Source organism: Solanum stenotomum, chromosome 8 (assembly GCF_019186545.1).
Source record: "Solanum stenotomum isolate F172 chromosome 8, ASM1918654v1, whole genome shotgun sequence".
Lineage (NCBI taxonomy): Eukaryota > Viridiplantae > Streptophyta > Magnoliopsida > Solanales > Solanaceae > Solanum > Solanum stenotomum.
The window spans coordinates 49,661,471-49,678,337 of NC_064289.1; the positions used below are offsets into that span (position 1 = coordinate 49,661,471).

At 33.9% G+C, this 16,867-nt stretch overlaps 1 protein-coding gene and 1 long non-coding RNA gene across 3 annotated transcripts; one reads left to right on the forward strand and one right to left on the reverse strand.

Moving 5' to 3' along the window:
- Positions 1 to 579: 579 nt before the first annotated feature.
- On the reverse strand, positions 580 to 4,576 carry LOC125872799 (mitogen-activated protein kinase 3-like). 2 transcript variants are annotated; one of them, XR_007447163.1, is made up of 7 exons: positions 4,260 to 4,576; positions 3,331 to 3,460; positions 2,766 to 2,903; positions 2,346 to 2,678; positions 1,907 to 2,090; positions 1,051 to 1,296; positions 580 to 990 (listed from the first exon to the last, which is right to left on the reverse strand). XR_007447163.1 is itself a non-coding variant. In XM_049553590.1 (6 exons), exons 1-6 carry the CDS (start codon positions 4,424 to 4,426, stop codon positions 1,127 to 1,129), a joined length of 1,122 nt encoding a protein of 373 aa, XP_049409547.1. In that variant the 5' UTR covers positions 4,427 to 4,576; the 3' UTR covers positions 580 to 1,126. The 2 variants fall into 2 exon arrangements, 1 of the variants encoding a protein (XP_049409547.1); XM_049553590.1 differs by having other exon boundaries at positions 580 to 1,296.
- A 4,690-nt stretch (positions 4,577 to 9,266) lies between these two features.
- Positions 9,267 to 16,378, forward strand: LOC125873408 (uncharacterized). The gene is made up of 4 exons (XR_007447206.1): positions 9,267 to 9,557; positions 9,663 to 9,723; positions 9,841 to 10,002; positions 15,126 to 16,378. It is a non-coding gene; the product is annotated as an uncharacterized LOC125873408 (long non-coding RNA).
- The last annotated feature ends 489 nt before the right edge of the window (positions 16,379 to 16,867 follow it).

Genomic DNA, 16,867 nt, shown 5'->3' on the forward strand with positions numbered 1-16,867 from the left:
AAACTATTGAAAATAGCTCATCTTTACCCTTAAACTATATTCCGGCTCAAAACTACCCTTTCCGTCAAAGTATTGGGTCACACTTACCCTTCTAGTTAACAGAAGTATGTTAAGTGCCACGTGAACGACACATGAACACCACATGGATGCCACATAAGCGCCAAACATTTCCCACTTCCACGTAGACTAATAAGATCCCTAATATGTGGCGTCCACGTGGCACTTAACATACGTCTGTTAACTAGAAGGGTAAGTGTGACCCAATATATACTTTGACGAGAAGGGTAGTTTTGAGCCAGAATATAGTTTAAGGGTAAATATGAACTATTTCCAATAGTTTAGGGGTACTTTTGAGCCTTTTCCGTAAAAATAATATATAATGGTTTTTTGTAATTTTTTTAATCTATAACTAATTTTCATAAATATTTTGGCATTTTTGCCTTGTTCCATAATTTTCTCTTTTAATTTCCATTCTCGTAGTCGAAGTTGGATTATATGTTTGTGATTTAATTTACTTTCTCTTAGACTTATCTGATACATAATTCGATAATTATTAATCTGATATCAAATCAATCGATATCCTAGCAGATCAGTACATTTAATCCTATTAGTTTAGTGGAGAAGTTACAACGTGTATTGCCGACAGCACTAGCTCACCAGTACTACTCCAATCCAATAGCATAGTAGTTTATGCACAAATAGTTGAACACAGAAAATTACACTCAAATCTTCAAAATGACAAATAGATTCTTGATAGATTTTCTACATACTGTACATAATACAACATGATACACTAAACAAAAAATAGTTGCTACAATAAGCTGAAAACAGAACACAAGATACAAGTCATAAGAATGAGTGGAAGACATATAAATGTTTTTGTTGGTGGGAGATGGCATATATCCTATGGAATAGTCGAATGCACACAAGCTAGCACGAACACCACCATAATTAACAAAAAAAATAAAGAAGAAAGGTATATAAAAATGTCTGAACATTGAAGGCTGCCTTACATTAAAGTTGCAAAGGACTACTACTGACCCTGTGAACAAAAACTTTGAGAGGGCTGGTCCAAGAAAGAAAATCCACACTAGGGAAGCAAGAGAAGAACTGATTTCTCTTATGCTTAAGCATATTCAGGATTCAACGCCAAGGCTTCTTGATAAATCATGTCTTTAATCTGCTCTTCTCCTATCCCTTGTTGCTCAAAGTCGAAAGAGAACGGGACGGGGCAGACTGGTTCATCAGCGGCATCATGGAGCTTTGCGAGGTATGGATGAGCTAATGCTTCCTCAACTGCAACCAAAGACAAATATATCACACGATGAGCTTAAAAGAGAATGAATCGAAAATGTTGTAGCAAGAATCTTACTTTAGTGTAGCCTAGGGGTGTCAAATGTGGGGGGGGTCAAAATGGGCTGAATTGATAAATAAGCAGGTCAATGACTTGTCCAAAAGTTATTTGGCCTAAAATGAGCTAAAAAGCAGGCTTATGCAAAAATGAACTCTTTTTACTGAGGAAGCAAGAATGACAAGCTTTCCTAAAGATAAGTGACGATAAACATAATGGAGTGACTGTAACTGCCATAGATTTACAGTCTATTGTGCTTAATCAACCCCTTCTTTTTTTAATCACAAATTAATTAACTTGATATTATATTAAGTCTTTCTTCCCGAAGGGACTTGCAGTCGCGTTAGCTCCTCTTATTACACTAATGCAAGAAGGAAGAAAGTTTCAGTAAGAAGATATGGTGGCAAGATGGACTCCATGAGTTGAAAGTGTGAATACATTCAAGAAAAAAGGTATATTATGATGCTATTACAAAAAGAGATTCTTTTGAGTCAAATTGTTGGTCTTTCAAGCTTTCCAGTCCATCTTAAATAGCAGTGCAGATAGGAAAATTACCTGTAATTCTTCTAGTAGGGTCGAGTGTCAACATCTTATCTACAAGATCAATGGCTAATGGATTTACATGAGGGAATACTGTTGCTAACTGCTGGCGTGGATGTTGTGGGAGTTGCCTGACATATCTTTTTGCATCTTCATTTCGGAGGAAGCTAAGATCAGATTCTGTAGGAGTGCCAAGAAGCTGAGAAAAATAAAGGCAGAAATGAGCATTTGTTTCTCACAAAAATCACTCAGAAAGGTATGCTAAGTTATTATTTGCAGTCTAAAATAAGCTCATGTTAATGGTTGTTTGGAGGGAAGGAAATTTTCCCATTTGGACAGCTCGAATAGATAATGTCAAGTCAAGAATCCACATGGTAAAGTGTCGTTCCATCTAAAAACATGAAAAAAGTGTATCCTATTCTGTTATATATATATTTCATCAATCAGTTTTTACCTCAGTTAGCAAGCGTATTTGATGTACATGATCTTTTCCAGCAAACAAAGGTTTTCTATTCATAAGCTCCATGAAGATGCAACCCACAGACCAAACATCTATGGCAGCAGTGTAATCTGAAGAGTTCAACAAAAGCTCCGGTGCCCTGTACCATCTGGTTACTACATATTCTGTCATATTCTCGTTCTCTAGGTTTGGCCTTGCAAGACCAAAATCACATATCTTAAGATCACAATTTGCATTTAGCAAGAGGTTACTTGGTTTGAGATCTCTATGAATAACATGCGCTGAATGTATGTACTTTAGCCCACGGAGAAGCTGATACATGAAGTACTGCAAAAGAAACATTTTTAAAATATTTAGAGAAACAATAAAGACGGTATCCATGAAAGCATTTGGGTGAGCAGGGGGTGGGTTTACCTGGCAATGATCCTCTGATAAACCTTGGTTCGATCGAATTATTTGGTGAAGATCAGTATCCATGAGTTCAGTAGCAATGTATACATCAGAAAACTCCCTTCGTAAGGGCGGAGGAATCACATCTCTTAAACCAATGACCTGCATAGCAATTTTGATTTACTTGATAAGCAAAAAGTATGAGGTACTTGTACTATATAATTTTTCATAGTGTAATAGTGATTGTAAAAATTTTATGTCCAATTGTAGGTAGTTTGCGTATTAAGACAGCCGGAAAATCATGATACTTTACAGCTGAAAACCAGAGGAATAGTTTATTATCGGCTTTTGGAAATTTCACTACAGCGAGGGAGATCAGTTGGGATCGACTATATGAATCTTGTATATTCATTCACCGTATTCAGGCTCATTTCAGTCCAATACTAATCATAACTCACCTCACTTTTCCTATACAGATAACTAGTTACTCCCAACTATACACATATCCTGATACTAGGGGGAAAAGAGTGAAACAGTACTAGTCTGTAAAGCAATAGCCAAAGTGAAAAAGTTACACAAGGATACTCACATTTTCATGGTCTAAATGGCGAAGAAGCTTAATTTCACGGAGCGTCCTCTTAGCATCCATGTAATTATCAAAAGCATTGGCGATTTTCTTAACTGCAACCATCTCATTCAGCTCTGCATTAAACACAGAGCTTCACACAGATAGACACAAAAAGCACCATAATTAGTCACTCAAGAGTAGTAGCAAATCCAAAATTTAAAGTCAACAAATACACGAACTAAATATGTCAATGTCATGTGCAACTACTACTTATATACTAGATTCAGACTATATTGTCAATACAAAGGGTGAAAATCCCCAAGAAAAAGTAACTTCAAGGAACTCAACGGTGTGGCACATAGATAAAACTATGAGATTTCTTTCCATTTGCTTTAGCCTTGATGGAAAGAGCTATTGACAATCAATGATGGACGTAGCTCTAGTGCAATGGATTCAACTTAACCTAATTTATACGACACTCTTTCCTTTTTCAGTCGTTCAAAATAGAATGACATATTTCCATATGTAGTACTCCCTCCGTCCCAATTAAGTGTCTCATTTTTTTATTTTTGGTTTGTACCAAGAAGAATGTCTTTTTTTCTATATATACTATTAAGTTCTCCAATTCCAACTTTCTATTTAGGATCACAATATCCAAAAATCTCTTTTTATTTCTTCAAAGTTAAAACCCCGTATTCAATCAAACTAAAACACTTAAACTAGTACAAATGGAGTAACAATTAACAACAAACTTGTCATTTATCTCATTTAAGACCACAGGTATTCCTTTTACTCTGTATATATCCCAATCAAACACTTTCACAGAAACTGCGACACAGAGAGTATTGAAAGTGAGTAAAACAACACAATCACAATAAATATTAGATCTGAACCCATAATTTTGTGAAAAAATAACATTAAAATGGAAAAAAAAGGAAGGTATATGTTACCAGACGATTCCATAAGCGCCACGGCCAATAGGCATGATAGGAGGTCTATACTTGTTGGTAATCTCAAAGTAATTACCAAAAATGTCATACTGAACATATTGTCCACCATGAGTAACAATTTTAGGAAAATCAGGGAATTGAGCACCACTCATATTAGCATCAACCATTATTGCTAGATTTAGTAAAAACCTAATTTACACAAGATTATCAAATATGACTATATATAATATGATTGATTGGAGATGGTGTCTATGGGTCAATGGAGGAATTGCAGGAAGGAAGGAGGAAGGAAGTTTGATGGAAAGAAGAAGAGAACGCGTTAGGTGTAGTGAATACCATTGACTCAACAAATATACATTACACTTTTTCTCGTTATTTTCCATATTATATTAGCCGCCAAGTCAACTCTTTGCTATTCACCCTTTTTGCTTCTTGTTTGGCCACTCTTTCTGTCACGCCAACGCCAGGGATGGGCAATATCTATCTTTCTAAGTTATTCAGTAATTCCTTTTGGTAATCACCTTGTTCTAGTCGATTTTTTTTTTGATTGACTTATCCATTCAGTGACTTTGGCACGAAACGTTTCCAAAATGGGGACTATTGGGTAAATTCAATATAGTAGACGTATGTTGGCATTTCAGTCTTCCTTCTCCTTTCAGGGCCTTTCCAAAAGAGAATACAGTATTTCTTGATCGTGAATATCTGAATTGGTTGTTTGTTGTTCAAGAAATGCGTTTTTGAGATAGGAATTGGTATCTAATGAATTCAATGGTTTCAGTATAAATGAATGTCAAGTCGTAAATATTTCTTCATTCTTAAACAAATTTTGTTGTTCAAGTTCATCTGTTATGGAATGTGGGGTTTTTATACAAATTTAAATTTAGTTGGATTCTAATACAAGTAACAAACACTGAATAGAAATTAAATAAAAAAATTCTACCAAAATTTTATTTAATATAATTTGCAATTACTATGTAACAGTTTTGAATTAAAGATCTATCAAAAGTACTTACCCTATCTAGATTGGCATATATTTTTTTTTTCTAAACTTCACTTGTAAGATTATATTGAATATATTGTTGTTATTATTATGTTGCACTAAGGTTATACTCCATTTGTCCTTAATTACTTGTCCACTTTTGAATTGACACATCTATTAAGAATATAATTATTGACATAGTGAATTTACCATTTTTACCTCTATTAATTATGAAGTAGATATTAAAATTTTAAGATTTTCAAGAAGTTCTACCTTTTTCAAAGTAATTAATTGAGGGTATAATAGGCAAAAAAAATTGTCTTTTCTTGATTTGTCGAAATGAACAAGTAATCAGTGACAACTAAAAAAGGAAAAGTGGATAAGTATTTAGGAACAGAGGGAGTATTGAATATGTTGTTGTTATTGTTGTTATGTTACAGTTTGAAAATAAATCAAATGACATTTAAAAACTGAAATTATATTTGGACATGCATTTCATATTTCATGAGTAATTTTTTTTTTAAAACTAGTTTGGCGTATTTAGAATTATCTTCCAAATTCATTATAATGTATAACCAAACAATAATTTAGAAATACTTTTTTTAAAAGGGAAAAAATAACTCATGTCAAATGAACCTAAGTAGTTGTTTGGACATTGATGATATGATTGAGATATGGAAAAGAATAGTCTTTTTGAAGTTAAATTTGAAGAAAGATATTTTTAAGTTGAAGTCATATTTGGACAAAAAAAAAATTTATATATATATATTGTAATTTCATAAATAATATTAATTTAAATCTATTTGTTTATAATACAACCAAGCGTGCCTAGTTTTTGGACTCAATTTGTGTGGACTGTGGACCAAGGCGACTTATGCTCACTCACCAGCACAACACATCACATTACATTAGAAGATAATTCTAATTTATTGATTTCTTATTCATACACGTTTACATCGTACAATTAAATACTCATTATGAATTGACATCCTACCATAACTTCTAATATTGAAATTTATTGGTAATTTTTTATATAATATTGGTCTCCTCTAGAGATAAAATAATCCATTGCACTAACAAGTAGAAAAAATATTAATCCTTGATATTAAAATACTAGTAGCATTATAACAAGTAATGACTATAGTTAAAAATAATGTTGTATAATTTGAGTCAAATGAAGAATGAAGGTTTGTTCGTATAATTTTTACTTAAGAGAAGGAAGAATGAGTCAGAAAAATAATATTTTTATTAGCAAGACTTTATTGAATCATATACACAAATCTAGGATGACACATCAATGATAATTAGAACCATTCGATAAGCTAAGTGAGCCTCTATAATCAACTTATTAAAGGGGTTATTTGGTATGCGCTACGTAATTTATTGATTAAAGTTATAAATTTTATGATATGAAGTTGTTATGAATCAAGTACACGATGTCCAGGTCACACGAATAGTTATTTTGCTGACAAGAGTTATTGGGCTGATAAAAAGCAATAGGGTCGGATAATTTTGAATCCTGATCGAGTAGTGGGTGTGAAAATAGTTTCCATCAAAAGGGGTAGTGATCAGTGATTCAGGGGTTATGCATATTGAAGAAGAACGGCTATTCCTCTCTTCTTCTTCTTCTAGAATCTAAGCTTCTCATCTCAATTCTTAATCTCTATCTTAGTTACTTGTTATATCAGCATTTCCATTGTAATATAGGTGTTTGAGTATTGCAATTACAATTCTAAAGTTGCAATTACATTCCAATTATCTTATTAATATAGTGAGGAATTTGAGTTCGTTATATAGGTGCTTTCATTGGCGTATTTTAATGGCAGTGGTGGTATTAGATTGATTCAGCGATTCATAGAGTTTTAGACTGACTTGTCATAGCAAGATTGTGAGCAAGTAGTGCAAGAACGTGAGCAAATTGTAAGTGTCACACATGCGCTTCATAAAAGACTAAGGACGTGACAATAGTCTATGTATACCAATTCCAAATTTGTAGTCCTTTTTTTAAAAGAAGCATCACATTTGTTGAAAGAAAGGGTCATTTGCATCTATGACTAGTTCAATATTTTTAGTTTCTAGTAATTGTTCTCCAATTATGTGGAGTCCAAAATTGAAGCATGACTTATCTGACATATTTAAAGTCAACAGTTAATGCATCTCTCAACTGTTTCCTAAGTGTGGACGTGGCTAAACAAAGTGATTGGACAAGACAGGCACATAATTTAATTGTTTTATTCACTATTGAAAAATAAGTTAAAGATCACGTTCAAATCAATTGTTTTAATTTGATTATCTTTCCTCTTTAATCAAAAGTCTCAATTTTAAATATTAGAAATTGAAAAAAAATATATCTAATGATAATTGATTTTAAAATTGTAATTACAATTATTAGGGATATTTGCACGTATTACATAACATGACAACATTTAACCAATTATAGCAAATTAATAAAAAATGAAGATCCCTTCACTTAGCCGCTTAAATAGGTATAACCAATTTTCCAAATTAGGATAGGGACCTCCCCCCTCATTTGAGTTCCAAGTAAAAGCATCTCTAAATTTTTTGCCATCAATTTTGATGTCGACAAGGATAGGAACTATAATATGCATATAATTTTGGTTAAACATTACGAATGAATCAGTACTTATGTCATCACATATATGTATATTAAAAAGTGAGACGAAGAAAAAGGTGAACAAGGCGATTACATATAGAAGAAAATTTCAATCATAACAAAATTGGTGCTATTTGAAAATATTTTTTCCGTTGATAAATTGTCATAAACAAATATGTCTTATTAAAATCAAATATTTATACCTCTTATAACAAACATATTCATTTTTAACAGAAAAGAATATATTAATTCTAAAAGTCTTCTATAAAGAGTAACTTACAACAATTGTCTCAACATCCTCTGCACTTCTTTGTCTCAAGCATTTTAGTTCCATTTCCAAATTAATGTCATTGGTGAGAGTTCTAATTCAATAGATTAGTAAGAACTAAAACAAAGAACAAAAAAGTTCTTTATTGTTATTTAATGGGTCAAAAATACTCCATTTTCAAATAAATATTTTTTTTCAACACATTCTTTTTCAAATAATATTTTTAAAATTAGCAAATGTTTATCCTACTTCAATTCAGAAAAAATAAAAATATTTCTTATTTTATTACAATTATTTTTATCGTTATATAAATAAAAATTAATTATGGATATATATGTGTGTGTGTGTGTATATATATATATGTGTGTGTATAGGGGTATATGAAGTTATTCTATTTTAATTGATAAAATGAGATTAAGAAGAAAAAAAATACTTCCTACATTTTAATCTGTTAAAGAGGTTTTTTTTTAAAAAAAAAATAAGAATAGAAGTCTTTAATAATATTTTAATTAGGAAGAGGATGTGTTTAAAAAGAAAAGAAATAATATATTTATTCGGAAAATAGCATTTTTGACCCATTTAGTAACTATAAGGGCATTTCTGGACCAAATTATTGACTGCAAGGACATTTTTGAACCAAGTATTAACGACAAAGACATTTTTTGGCCAAATTATAAACGGGAAACATTTTTATTCATTTCAATATTGTTTATGGACATTTTTTACACTTTTCCTCCTTTAATTTGTTACAAGGTTGTGGATTAGCTTTGCATGTCAATTTAATAATGTGTGCCTTAAATTACTGTAATATACATCATGTTAATTTTTTTGTTGGATACCTCTTGATTCTTTATTTGAGGTAATGCAATTCCTCATCAGGTATGTAAATCACTTGTAGTTATTTTCTGTTTGCTTATTATACAAAATTGGTCTCTTGATTTTGATATATACATAAGACAAAATGTATAGCCATAACTTTTTTCTTTTCTTTTTTTTTAAATAAAAACTCATTATTTTATTTTATTTTTAAATTAAAGGAGGGCTCCTGGCCCATTTTATTATATTAATAAATAAGGGAAAGTATAAACAAGAGTGGATCCAAAAATGACCCGGTCCATAAGCTCAAAACTTGGAACTAATAAAAATATAATGGAAGGTCAGCTGAAAAGACACAAATTGTAGCTGAAAAGTAGAATTTCACGAACACCATCTCAATACGTCCAATCAGCCATTGATGTGTCTATCAAAACTCAACGTAGCTGGAGAACCATCACTAGAGAGACCCCAATTTCTGATTCTTCTTCTATTGGGAGTGTGTGTTTTTCCACCTCAAACAAGAGAAGAAGAAAAAAAACACCAGGAGCAAATTTCTGAGCCGTAGGAATCGTTCAGCAACTCTCGTCTGTTGTATCTCCTGCACCTCGCCACACCTACCAGGTAATTCTTCTATGCTATCATCTCCTTCACTTTGCCGCATGTACCAGATCTTTATCTTGAATGACTAAGCCACATAAATCCCCTTAACATCTGGTTCCTCATCAGCTTAGCTTGGAGATGTGCAGCTCGATTAGCAACTTCAAATGAAACCACTGTAACCATCAAGGTATTCCTCTCATCTTTAGAACAAATTAAGTTTTTAATTCTCGCCTTTAATGGGTTGAACCCATTTGGGTTAATACCACCATCTTAAGACGAAAATTGTAACCTTACTTATTCTAAGATTGACAAATGAAACGTGAATGCACGCTAAGTATTTAGACAAGAACAAATTCTACCAGTAACTCATGTGTCTTGGCAGCATACCATTTCAACACCTCAAGCTCTCACCAGGTGCATGATATACTTACCAATCGAACATACTTCAGACATCATAAGCATAATGGTAACTATTCTCTTGTTCGAATACATTGTGCTCATTATTACTCGAACTACATTGGCAAAATATGATGATACACTAGACTTCCCTGCTTGTCTAATTCTGATCCTGCTTTTCTAACTTGAAATGAGATTGATAGACCTTATGTTGAACCTTCGTGCAGTGAATTGTATTTTATTGAACCTACCAATAAAAGTTGTATAGATTCAACTCATTTGTCTTTTTCTTATGTGAGGAGTTCCGCTTTTATCCAAGTTTAGGATTCTTCGTCCTTCCATAGGAATGTCTAAAGTGATAAACACCTGCAAAATCAAAAACTAGGTTAGCAAAATAATCCGCAAGAGTATTTCCTTCTCGAAAGATGTGTTGTACACGCGCCGATAAGGATCTTCTCAAGTAGTTTATGGAATTGACCTCCAAAGTCACACTCCAAGGGACATTCCACCCTCTTTCCAAAATTTGTACCATGGCCATAAAATCTGTTTCAATAATGACATGTGAAAACAGATGCTCCTTACAAAAAAAAACAACCCTTCTCTAATAGCCCTTGCTTCAACTACCAGATTAAAGGTATTATGTATTTTGAAACCCTTCGCCACAACTAGTGAACCAGAGTAATCCCTAATACAAAAGGTTGCAGAACTAGGTCCTGGATTACCCCTAGATGCTCCATCAGTATTACATTTAACCCAATTAATAGGGGAGGAATCCATCTCACAATATTAATGTTATAGGAACTATTGTGCCTTTGTAACTCAATAATTATATCTGGCCAATTGTTTCTTTCAAAATCTCTTTTGAATCTGATTTTAATCACCTTTAGAATAATGTCATTAATCTCCCAAATAACCTTACTTTCTGAGAATGCCCCACCATGTAAAATAGCATTTCTTCTCTTCCACAGGCACCACAAAATGACAATGGGCACAACTTGAAAAATCACTTGAATTCTATAGCTACCTTCTGAAGACCACGACCTTCTCATAGTCTGCTTCAAATTAAGCATAGGTCCTAGGAGACTAGCAGCTCTGAAATAATGATTCCAAATTCTGGCAGCAACCTCACCTGTTAGAAAAAGATGTTCTATAGTCTCCTCTACCGGAATAGAACAACACATGCAATTATCAAATATGGTAGAATTCCAAAAGTGCATTAAACTTGCAACTGGAACTTTACCATTCCAAATTCTCCAAGCTAGAAAGGATAATTTGAATGGTAATCCTTTAATCCATAATAGTTTCAAGTCCTCATTCTTCTCAGCTTTTTGTCTCAATAACTCCTAAGCACTTTTGACACTACACTTCCCTGTACTCGATTTAGTCCACCAAGTTTTATCACTCTGATCACTTGGCTGCACAAAAAACATATTAAGCTTAATATGCTCCACAACAAACTCAGGTAAAGCATCTTGTAAAGCATCAAAACTCCAACCCTCTTCTGTTAAGAACTCTCCAACGTCTCTCATAGGATGACAAGTATGCACATTAGAATGGTGCAAATATAAGGGACCAAGATTGGTCCAGTTGTCATACCAAATATTAGAAGTGCCCCCTCTAGGTTCCCACCACAAGTGTTGCTCTAATTCCTTTCTATTCTCCAACATGTGTTTCCAAACTTGAGAACCCCCTTTACATTGTACCAAAGAAGGGATTTGTTTCTTACAATATTTATTCCATAAGAAGTTAGACCATAAAGTATTTTGAGTCCTAAATCTCCACCATAGTTTAGCATACATGGCCTTAGAAACTTCAAACATAGATCTGAATCCTAGTCCTCCTTCTATTGGCAAATAAACGTTAACCCAATTAGCCCAATGCTTACTTCTAGCAGATTCCTTATTACTCCAGAAAAATTTATCAAATATCTTATGTAATTCTTTAATAACACATTTAGGAGGAGTGATAGCAGAGAGAACATAAATGGGGATACTTTGAAGAACACTAGTAAGAAGAACTTTTTTACCACCAAATGAGAGCATATTTCCTTTCCATGATTGTAGTTTCCCTCTTACTCTATCAAATAACTCTATATAGTGTTCTTTCCTTTTCCTCGAGTATGTGATAGGACAACCTAAATACTTCATAGGAAAAGAGCCTTTACTCATTCCTGTACATTGTTCCACATGAGATGAAATCGCAACAGCTACATTTTGGTGCAAATAGTAAAAACTCTTATCTTTGTTCACCTATTGACCAGATTGCCTCTCATAGTCCTGCAAGACAGCCATGATTTTCTCCAAAGAATATTCATGAGATGAAGAGAAAATAATTATATCATCTGTGTATGCTAAATGATTAAGATTACTACTCCACTTAGGCATCCCATATCCTACAAATTGAGGATCATCAAATAAGGAATTAAGAGCTCTAAATAGAACCTCTACTGATAAAATAAAAAGGGTTGGCGATAAAGGATCTCCCTACTTCACTCCCCTAGTAGAGTGAAAAAACCCATAAGACTGGCCATTCAACAATACCAAGTAGTAATTATTAGAAATTAGCCTCCAAACCATATCTACAAATCTGTCAGAGAAACCCATCTTCCTTAGAACCTTCATAAGGAAAAACCATGATACTCTATCATATGCTTTAGCCATGTCTAGCTTTATGACAACATTAGTAGGCTTTCCTCTTTAGGTGATGTCTATTATCAACTCCTGAGCTAGGAGGACATTTTCAATAACACTTCTCCCTTTGACAAAACTGGACTGATTAGAAGATATCAAATTAGGGAGAATATTCTCAAGTCTATCATGAATGATTCTAGAAAGAATCTTATTAACAAAATTACTCAAACTAATAGGTCTCATATCTGAGAAGGATTGAACATTATCCTTCTTACGTATGAGGACCAAATTAGTATGTGTAATAGATTTGGGAAGAGTGTTACCAGCAAAGAACTTCTGCACCATTCTTATGATATCTGAACCTACAATATCCCAGCAAACTTGATAGAATCTGCCTGTAAGACCATCAGGACCACCAGAACTATCACCGTTAAGTTTGAACACAACATTCTTCACCTCTTCACCATCTGGAATGACCCCCAAAGTTGTATTCTCTTCATCAGATATTAATTTTGGAATATGAGATGGTAAGGGAAAACTAGTAGCATCCCTTTCTTGCTTAAACTGATTCTAAAAATGCATTACTGCTTCAGCTGCTATATCTTTTTCCTCCTCTAACTATGAACCCTGATAGTTTTGAATTCTAGCTACTTTCATTTTTTGTCTCATTCCTTTAACCAAACTATGAAAGAATTTTGTGTTCCTATCTCCACTTTCAAACCAATCATAACCAGCCTTTTGTTGCCAATACATTTCTTCTAAATAAAGATATTTATTATATTCAACTATGGCTCTCTGCATAATATTTCTATTCTCACCTGTGGGAGCTTCCTCAAACAATTTCTCCTTAATTCATGCTACCTCTTCTCTAATGATGAGTTGCTGAAATATGTTCCCAAATGTTTCCTTGCTCCAAATGGAAAGGGCCATTTTTACCTTTTTAATCTTCCTCTTAAAATCTAAAAAAGGATTAGAAGAGGTAGTACAGTCCCAATTCAACCTAACCACATCTTTGAAAGTTTTATGCTCTGTCCAAAATTTTAGAAACTTAAAAGGTTTCCTTTTACTGTTAATTATGTCTTCACAAGTAAGAAGCATGGGGGCATGATTAGATCCTGTTCTTGACAAGTGTTCAACCTCCAAATGAGAAAACATGTTCTGAAAGTCACTGTTTACCATAATTCTGTCCAACCTTTCAAAAATACAATCATTGCCGGACCTACCATTCCACCAGGTAAATGGACTTCCCTTAAACTGCACTTGGAAAAGATCACAAGACTCTATACAAGTCTTCAAGTCTTCATAATCAGCAGCCACAACAGGTAGACCTCCTATCTTTTCTTCCCTACTGAGTACAACATTGAAGTCACCTCCAATTAACCATGGTCAATCCATTCCACCAGATAGTTGATATAAATCATTCCAAACCTCCAGTCTTTGGGTACTATCACACTTAGCATATACAAAAGTTGCATAAAAGCTAAGTGTTGAATTCTGATCAATCAACAGAACAATGAGTTGCTGCTAAGTGTTATTCACTACTGTAACATCATATCCATCATTAGTGAACACACATATCTTTCCATTGATGTTATGAGTTACCATAGGCATTCTTAGTCTCCTTTTATATCTATTGATGCATGTAACAGGCTGAAAAGGCTCCAAAAGAGCAACTAATGCGAACTTGTGAAAGTTATGTAACATTTGTACTCTTGGAAATGCATGTTGAGACCTGACTGATCTAATATTCCATATTAGAGCCTTCATTTATATTTTTAATATTGGGATATAACCTGTCTTCTTGGTTGGACTCGAAAAGGTTGGGCTGATTCACCATCACCTTGTTTCATGTCATTTCTATCTGACTTAACAGACTTCATTACCCTTGGAGAAATATCTGCATCATTATAAATATGCTCTTCATTTAATTATGAAAATGTAGCACATTCAATCCCCTTAATCTCTGCTAGATCCTTTGGCTCTAAATTTGCATCCTTATGAATTAGAATGTCATGCAAAGTACTATTTGGTGAATCAGAATGGACCCTCACTACTTGGTATTCATCAGACTGCAATGTTGTGGGTACTACCACTACTGCCATATTATCACCCATCATAATTTCATGATTTTTCCTCATTGTAACAGTAGTACTATTGTTGCTACCCTGAACTGCAACTGCTATATTCTCACTGTTGACACTTTTGGAGAATTTAGTCATATTGGATTCATGTTGTTGTTCAGTACTAGTATGCTCTATACCATGCTTCTATGGACTAGTGTAATTCTTATCTGGAGAATTACTTGATATCACTACATTATCCATGTCTTCATTTTGCTCACATCAGTAGTATGTATCTCTCCATGCTTCTCTGGACTTTTAACATTCAAATCGGAAGAAGTCGTAGCTAAATCTACAATTTGTATTTCTTCTTCTTTCTGATTTTTATGCTTCTCATTACATTTATTCATATCCAATCTATTTTCCCCGTCTTCTATGTTATGTGTTGTCACCATTGCTCATTACTTTACTTCTTTGAGATATTTCTTTCTCATCTAATGCAGGTTCCTTGCTTATCTGAGTAGACTCATTACCATCGCTCTTTGCAGAGCCACTAATTGTATGAGTATCAGACTGTTGATCATCACCTTGCAAGACAGACCCGAATGCTTTTGTGACCCACTCCTCGGTTGAACTTATATCCTCTACCCTTTTATCTTGAGATGGGTTCCCTTTATCCCTTGTATCATTATTTTCTATAACATTAGTGTTTGAAGTACTGGTGCATGTCATTGTGTTCTCATCTTGAGCAAGAGCCTCAAATTTATTCTCCACCACGGTGGTTAACTGAGGTGAGATATTCGTTTTCCCCTTTTATCCCTCACCACCTTCCACTTACCAGGGTCCCCGACTACTTTCCCACTTGAAAGTATTATGGCTCCTCCTTTTTGAAGTGTTTAACCTTTTGCAGCTTGCAGCGCTTGTTTGAATTGTGCTTTGTCCTGCATCTGTTGCGTATTTTTCTCTCCAATACTCCTGTAATTGATCACTTTACAATTCTCTTTGTTATGCCCTTGCATCTTGCATTCAAGACAATATTTAGGGACATAATCATACTGAATTGCAATCATATTAGTCCTTATTTCTCCTGTCTCCACATTCTCTATGTTCATTTGTACAACTTTAGGAAAAGAACCTTTAAGATCTACCAACACCTTCACACATGCACAACTAGGCCTTGTCTTGTTTATAGTTGCTTGATCTAGATGAATAGGTTTTCCTACTGTCGACGCTAGGGAGAAAAGACACTCTTTGACAAAGAACGTGGGTAATAAGTTTGGAAAAGTTATCCATGACATGGCCATTGATGTTTCTTCATTAACTCTAAATCTAGAGTCATAGATCAGAGTACACATCAAATACGAGTACCCATTCTTACACGTGATATAGAAAGCTCTCTTAGAGATAAGGTTAACAAAATCTTCATGTAGGTCCAGACGAATAAGAATGTGTTTACTCCGAAATAAGCCAATCTGACACCCTCCTTTCACCTTGCATTAGCTAGGAATGATTTTCCTTAATTCTTCAAGATCAGACCACTCATATGTGAACTTTCCAATCACTGCATATTGGAGGTCTTCAATGTGGTTCATTCTTTCTACTTCTTCCTCCGTCCATTTTACTTAAGGAATTCCCCCTACCAAACTGATATCCCTCCGTAAGGATTCATGATCATGTGAATTTTTCTCCTCTCTCACAGTCATAGAATCAACATAAGATTTCTCAAGAGGCAGATTAGGGATTATGGAATCAGTACTAGTGCAAACCAGCCCCCGGAGGGATCTGGCCGCCGACGAACAAGGTCATTCTATTGATAACTTTTTGGGAAGGGGCATTCATCGGGAGATTCATTAGCCATAACTTTTATTCATCTTTTATCACTTTAATTTGTAAAGAATGATATGATTTATTCTAATGTTTATTAAGTGCAGACAGTGAAATTTTATTGATAAATTCATACTAAATTTGGATTAAATCTTAATTTCATGATACGTTGATCAAGTCAAATTACTGGTTAATAAAGTCGGATTAATATTTAAGTCAAAATTATATGAATTAAATCAAATCCAAATTACATTTGGGCCAAGTCCATTAAGTTGACAAGATGAGTCTAACTCATGTCAGGGGTCAAAATTGCTCGAACCAAAATACCCCTAAAGCCCTAGCTCAAGCCTATATAAAGAGGTCTTCATAAGACCAGAAGACACACACATACACAGAAATACATAGTTGCTCTTCAGGGTGA